We start from the raw sequence: 7,734 nt of genomic DNA on the forward strand, positions 1-7,734 counted from the left end.
GGGCACCGGTGCCAGCCACTTCAAAAGGTGAGTCAGGAAGAGGGAAGGAAGGCATCCAGCTGAGAAAGGGAGTCTCTGCACATGAACACCGAGCCGACTTGCGGCTATCCGGACATGTAGAGACTGCTACCTTAGACAGCAGGGGTCCCCAACATAGCATTGTGTGATTGTTGCCCACTCCACAATTCCTTACATGGGCCCCCCTTTCTTATACCATGTCACTGTGTGAATATGTGTTAACAGTAATCTTGGAATTGTATGACTCCTTGCTATGTACTCTGAGAAGATAATGGTCTGCATCTGATGTGTGTTAATGCTTAATTGGAAAACTGAATATGGTCTAAGCTGCTTAATACAAATGGTGCTAATTTTTTTGTGTGTGTGTCTTTTTTTTGAGACAGGGTCTCCCTGTAGCACCAGCTGTCCTGAACTCACTATATAGACCAGGCTGGCCTCAAACTCACAAAGATCCTCCTGCCTCTGCCTCCCAAGTGCTGGGATTAAAGGTGTGCGCCACCACACCTGGCTCAGATGGTGCTAATTTCTGATAAAAGCTGAATGTAAAGGATAAGGAAAGGCTCTTTAATCAGGAACTACAGATAACAGCCAGAAATCTGAATTAAGAAAGCCAAGTAAAGTTAGAGACCACTGAGATGGTTTAGTGATTAAAGTACTTGACTCTAGACCTGACTACTTGAATTCAGTCTCTGAGTACCCACTTGGTAGAAAGAGAGAACTACTGAAAAATTTCCTCTGGCCTCCATACAAATGCTATGGTACACATTCATTCATGCATGTGCATGCACACATGCACACGCACACACACACACACACACACACACATAAATGGAAAGAGGAGAGAGTCAGAGAACAGAGAGAAAAAAACAAGTTGGGCATGGTGATTGTTTATATTCCCAGTACATGGGAACCTGGGGACTGCTGTCAGTTCAAGGCTGCCCTGGGCTATATATTGAATTCCAGGCCAGTTTGGATTGTGTTGTAGTAAGACCATGTCTCGATAAACAAAAAGCCAGCTATGCGTGGTGGCACATCCCTATAATTTCAGCATTTTGAAGGCATGAGAATCACCACAAGTCCAAGCCATCCTGGTCCACATAGTGAGTTCCAGGGCAGCCAAGGCTACAGTGTAGAACCTGTCTCAAAAACAAAACCAAAAAAGCCAGACAACAACAGTAAAAGAAAATATATGAGGTTAGGAAGGGAAACAGCTAAGAGGGAAGCCATGAACTCTTAAAGAATGTGGCAGTCCCTAGAAGGGAAGAAAGAAAGATAACTGGGTATGTCAGTGCTGGGGCAGAGATGACTACATCAAGAAAGGATGGTCAGGGAAAGGAGCAGAGGCCCACCTGTTTGTGAGCCCACAGCCCCACTCAGAACTTGAAAAGCTGATAATGTGTTTTGTTTTATTCCTCAGGCTTAGTGAATAACGTGGTATTTACCAGTCATACTATGGAGCAGAGGCACCCACTTCTTGTTCAGCTGCAGACCCTCATCAGGGCTACCAATCCTACTGCAGCCTTCATTCTTGCAGAAAATGGAATTGTTACCAGGTAAACTTTTTTAAAAAAATATTTATGTACCGCCATGCCTTGCTTAAAGAAAGTACTTTTGATGGTATGTAAAAGTCACCAAGAAGACCCCACTTGTCAGTTTCTTACAGTGTTTTGAGGGATTTGGGTTTTTTTGTTTGTTTTGTTTTGTTTTGTTTGACATATTCATTTCACACATTGAAGAAGGGAGCCGGGATTGTCTCCCCATGTTCCTTGTATTAAAATGTGAGTGAGGTGGCATAGAGAAGACAGAGAAAGGATCTCTTTACTTCATGATCTTGGGTCTGAATCACAAGCCAAAAAATAGAGAATTTGTAACTTGTAAAGAGAAAGCACCTATGTGTAGCAATTTGATTTGCTCAATTAGGAGACGCAAAGGTATAGGGCAGTTTACATAGTTTTGATCTTTCAATCCATGTAAATACCTTTTGGCATTTTGGGGGGTTTTGTTATAAATATTTTCTTTATTATTTTTATTTTATGTGTATGAGTGAATTGCCTGCATGTATGTAAGTACACCAATGTTATACAATGTCTACGGAGGCTGAAAGAGGGTATCAGATCCCCTAGAAGTGGAGTTATGAATGGTTGTCAGCCACCATGTGGGTGCTGGGAACCAAACCTGAGTTCTCTGCAAAAGCAGCCAGTGCTTTTAACTACTGAGCCATCTGCAGCCCCTGTAAATACCTATTGTGTTAAAAAATTATACCAGGTATTGTGGCACATATCTGCAACCCCAGTATTTCTTAGACTAAATCAGGAGTTCAAGGTCAAACCAGCCTAGGCTACATACTGAGAACCTATCTTAAAAACGAAAACTGGGGAGCCGGAGAGATGGTTCAGTGGTTCAGAGCACTTGCTGTTCTTCCAGAGAACCTAGGTTCAGTTCCCAGCCCCCATGGTGGCTAACAACCATCTATCACTCCATTTGCAGAGTATCCAATGCCTCTTCTGGCCTCCTTGGACATTGCATGCACATGGCACACTTATATATATGCAGGCAAAACACTCATACAGATAAAATAAAAATAAATAAATTTTAGAACAACAACAAAAACTGACTGGGGGGATAACAAGATGGCTCAGTTGGTAAGAGCACTTGCTACCAGTCCTGACAATTTCAGTCTGATTCCTGGAATCCACATGGTGGAAGGAGAGAACTGACTCCTACAAATTGTCCTCTGGTTTCTATACATATGCATACACATGCACACACAAAATAAATAAGTATACATTTTTAATGACAGAGATATATCAGTAAAGTACTTGGCACATGTCGCCAGAGTTCTCCCTGGGTCTCTTGTGCTATCAGGCAAACCATATAACACACCTTTATATACATTATAATATAGGCAGGAGTGGAGGAGTGGAGGGCAGGAGTGGAGTGAAATGAACACCCAGTGCCTAGCTCCGTGCTGCTCAGCTCCAGGCCACCCAGCTCTGCGCTGCAGCTCAGAGCCCACCATACCAGATTGCTCCTGAAGCACACCCATAGTCACCACTAGCTTTCACCCATGCTTCAGGGCCAGCAGTCTCGCCCCAGGCCATTCTGTCCTTGAGTACACCCGGCTGCTGCTAGTTCCCCACACCCACCATGTGTTCCTGGTGGCTGGCAGCTCCCATCCCAAGATGGCACCACAAGCCCCTCCTTGCGAGGCTAACTTTCCACAGTCAACTCTCCACAGCAGGTCCCACCCCCTGGAGGAATGAGGACCCCTGGGGAACACACTCCACCCCTTTCCTCTGCTCTTACAATCTTTCTGCCAATCTTCCACTAAGGTCCCTGAGCCTTGGAGGGGGTGACAGATGTAGGGTGATCTCTCTTATATGGTGGCAAGATAGTGACTTCTTGGGCCTCCCCATTATTTGTCTTTAAGCCGTGGTCATTGATCTATCTCAGTGGTGTTTCTTCTACTATAAAGACAAATGGGAGGAAGTAGACATTTGAACAAACCTGAATGTAAATGCAGATGCCTAGAAGATATCCCAGTAGGTGTACTATACTCATTAAACAGTGTACTTGTGATGGCTTCCCCACTAGGGCCTGTAGCCTAGTCTACAGCACCAGATGTGTGTTCCACTCCTAGGAGTGGGCCTTATCTAGTTAGAAATTTGGCAGTTGTACATATGTGGTCAAGCCATTATTGCACTTGTAGGTATTGCTTGGCATGTCCATAGTGTGCAGCACACCGGGTCCATTGTTGAGTAGAATCATAGGGGATCCTTTCTTTCCCAACCATCTGCATAGTGCCTTTTGGCAATATGAACATCATCCATCCAGTGGCATGGAGTTTTTTGGCTTAGTCTCAACCTTATCTCCTCTTCTCCCGCACTCACAACATGCAGTGTCCTCAGCACCATGGCCTTACCAACCTTTCTAGTGTACAACTGACATTAGTGGCAATAGCCTTGCTGAATTGGAGGACCTCTAGGATCTCTCTGACCAACAGCTCATAGGGGGGCAACCCACTCCTGGTACTGTGGATTTTCTTAACAGTTGTATAGTTTGGGAGTCTCTGCCTTTCTTAGCCAATCATAAAACTCTCAAGAATCTTACAGCTATAGCTGGCCTTTGCTTCTTCAGGTATGTTTCAAATGGGTTTCACATCTGTAGAATACTTGAAGGAAGGTTAACATTATGTATCAAATCAATCATAGACAAGGTCTCACATATCATGGAAAGGTTTTTTTTCCATGGATTTTTGTTAGGTACCATAGCATGGGTATGAGGCTTTAATTTGGTTAGCTCTTTATCATCTTTAGTTATCCCTTTGGAGTCATTTCACACTTGGGGGATTTTACATGGAGTTTCTTTGTATTCTTTTATTCTTGATACACTTACAGGTGTACAGTTGCCTGACCCTGCACTGGGCTAAGGAGGCAGGGGGCATCTCCTGTCCCTGCTGCACTTACTGGTTTTCTGAGTCAGGCAGGCCCGTATCTGTCTTTTCTCCATTGACCACACCTGGCTGCTGGGGGAGAACTTGGTGGGAAAACCTGCTTCCACCCCTAGTATAGCCTTTATGAGAAGAGAAATGCATCTTATTTAATCCTTGGGGATTCTTAACCACCCCTAGAACCGTTTTTATTCTTTGAATGCCTTTTGTAAACTGTTCTTCTGGTTTTAAAGCCTTCCAGAAACTCCTTAGTACCGAATTTGGTTTTCTATCAATCTTTTCTCTGGGAATTTCGGCTCTACATGTCTTGCCACATTTGTCTTTGAGTAACCCAAATAGGCCATTTCTTCTGTCTGGTCTCTTTTATATCTCTCAGGGTGTTCTGTTATTTTACAGACACGTTTTACACGCTGGTCAGAATCATTTAGATTTGCCAAAGCCTGTCTCACTTTACAAAGATCCTGTCCCATTAAAGAGCTTAGTAAAACCAGTAAAGCCCCATACCATTCTCAAGGTCCCAGTTGAATCAAGCTTCCCTTCATATCTCTGGTGAACACTGTCTTATCTGGCCCAGTGAACTGGACATCATATATTGCTTTTCTCATACCTTGTTCTCTCAGTAATGCCTACCCCTCCTTTATAGTCCTGCAACCCCTGCTAATCATGTTAGTCTCCCTTGGTGACAGCCATTTCTTCAACCAGCCACCCCATTAAGGACTGCACCCCTCTGCATTGGCCTAGGTTGAACAGCCTACATCATAAGCTGGATGGGCGGTTTTATAACTCAGCTGTGAAGCTCTGAAGGACTTAGACTAATGTCATTTGCTCCTCTGTCCCATACTCTCACAAGCTATGTGGCCAGGGGCTCTCTGCTTGCTTGCTTCTAAGTTTTTCCTAGTTTTAACAGTTCTAGTGTGGAATATTTCCTAGCTACAGCACTGTTAGCTTTTTTTTTCTTTTGTATCAACGGTTGAATCTGAGGGGCAGCTTTAGCTACTTTTATTTATTTTTAGGTCATTTTCCTTTTTACTATTATTTGTCTCTTCCTCTGAGTCCTTGGAGTTAAGTGTCCTTCCTGGGTGTGTTTTGGTTTTTTTTTCCTCTCAAGCTCTGCAGCTGGATCTGCCAGGACTTTCCTAGCCTTTTCAGCTTCCCCTGCCTGGGGCACAGCTTTTATTATGCAAAGTGGCCATGGCCCCCTCTCTGAGCACTCTGTTTGGAGGTAAAAGTTTTTGTAGCCTCTGAATAACCTTTAACAAGTCTTCACATACCCACAACATACCCCCACATTTACAACATAGCTGTGGCCCATGCTTCTGCTTGGGTGGCCTCTTTTTAGTTACAGATTTTAGAATTTATTGTATAACCCACTTGACTATCACTAACCCCATTAAGTGTATGGGGTTTGATTGCCTTCTCCCCTGGGTTCCTGGCAGCTCCTCCTGGATTTGGGAATCAGAGCCCAGCTGACCCGCCACACAGGTGGGAGGAACAGCACTGCTTTCCCAGACCCACTTCCCCAAGGCTGTGGTTCATTTATCCCAGCCGGACTATGCCAGTTTATCACCAAAGTTCCCTCTAGGTCTCCTGCACTATCAGGCAAACCATATAACATATCTTTATGTAAATTTATTACTATCATTGTGGAGGGGGGGAAGGGAGTGACTTACAACACCCAGTGCCTAGCTCCCCTGCTCAGCTCTGGGAAGCCCAGCTCTGTGCTGCAGCTCAAAGACTGCCATACCAGATTGCTCCCAAGGCATGCCCATAGTCACTGCTAGCTTTCGCCCACCCCTCAGGGGCCAGTGGTCTCGCCCCAGGTCCATAAGTGCCAGGCCATTCTGTCCTTGAGTACGCCCAGCTGCTGCCACACATTCCTGGCATTCCTGATGGCTCGGGGCCCCTGTCCCAAGATGGCACCACAAGCCCCTCCTTCCGATTCTAACTCTCCACAGTCAACTCTCTGCAGCAGGCCCCACCCCTTGGAGGAACCAGGACCCCTGGGGAACACAACACACAAGCATGAGGACCTCAGTTTGAGCCACAGCACACATGTAGAAAGCTAGGCATGGTGGCACATGCTTGTTAGCAGGTACAATCTCTAGGTCCATTCCTCAGTTAAACACATACATGCACACACAAAAAAACAAAATTGGGGCCTAGAGCAGTAATTCAGAGGACCTGATTTCAGTCTACAGCATGCATGTAAAAAATCTGGGTTTGGTGGCATACTTTTGTAATCCCAGTGCTGAATAGTCAGACAGGTAGGTCTCTAGAGCTCTCTGGCCAGCCATCTTAGCCTAATCAATGAGCTTCAGGTCTTAGTGGCAGATCCTATCTGAAAAAAATAAGATAAATAGCTGCTGAAGAATGATACCCACATTTGACACACAGGTGCACATGCATGTGTACACACACCTGTACACATACCTGTATATGTAAGAGTGAAACCACAGAGGACAAGTCAGCCTTCGGGTTGCAACAGCAAGAGGTTTATTTAGTACACAGGTACCTGTGGGAACAAAGTCTCCTCGGGGGACTTGCGCCCCTCAGGTCGGGTTTGTGGAACTTTTATAGAGCAGAAGCGGGATACAGAAGCAGAAACGCGGTTATTGGTTAATTTAAACTATTACAAAATGCTACGGGGAGAGCGGGAAGCTTACTTATCAGTAAGCCAGATGTCTCAACCATAAAACTTACTTATCAGTAAGCCAGATGTCTCGACCATAAAACTTACTTATCAGTAAGCCAGATGTCTCGACCATAAAACTTACTTATCGGCAAGTTGGAATTCTTGACCGGTACGCGACCTGCCTGAGAGACTTCATGGCGCCTGACTTTTATTTTTCACTACAAGGGAGAAACACCCCTTTAAGTTGTTGCCTAGGTAGTCCAAGAGACTCCCAGAATTATACAGGCTATTGCCACAGCCCTTGATTGCCTCCCAGGACTTGAAGGTAAGACTGTATTTCTGAAGACAAGGCATACTGGGGACACAGAACTTTGAGCAACAGAATTGGAACTGACCTATAAGCCACCTCCCTCAAGTCTAGCTCTCCTAGTTTTGGAGGATACTATGCAAGCTGGTAAAGGAGAACAGTAATTGATGGTCCAACCCCAGTTTTAAGGCCTAATAACCACAACAATGATTGGAACAACAAGCTATATTGAGGCAGTAGCAGCACATTTATCTTGGGGGTAATCAACAGCTTCCTGATTGGATCTATAGTCCACTCAATAGGAGGGAAGTTATGTGTGTGCTGTAA

The 7,734-nt window shown here is 44.9% G+C and overlaps 1 protein-coding gene across 3 annotated transcripts in view; it reads left to right on the forward strand.

The window, feature by feature from the left end:
- The window catches only part of CUNH20orf194 (chromosome unknown C20orf194 homolog), a 257,297-nt gene that overhangs the window by 215,823 nt on the left and 33,740 nt on the right, over window positions 1–7,734 (forward strand). For all 3 annotated transcript variants that reach the window (XM_029556875.1, XM_029556874.1, XM_008854459.3), the window contains one exon: window positions 1,436–1,571. In XM_029556875.1, the coding sequence (XP_029412735.1) occupies window positions 1,436–1,571 (136 nt within the window). The remainder of the gene's footprint in view (window positions 1–1,435; window positions 1,572–7,734) is intronic.

Source organism: Nannospalax galili, unplaced genomic scaffold (assembly GCF_000622305.1).
Source record: "Nannospalax galili isolate Female #2095 unplaced genomic scaffold, S.galili_v1.0 scaffold707, whole genome shotgun sequence".
Classification (NCBI taxonomy): Eukaryota; Metazoa; Chordata; class Mammalia; order Rodentia; family Spalacidae; genus Nannospalax; species Nannospalax galili.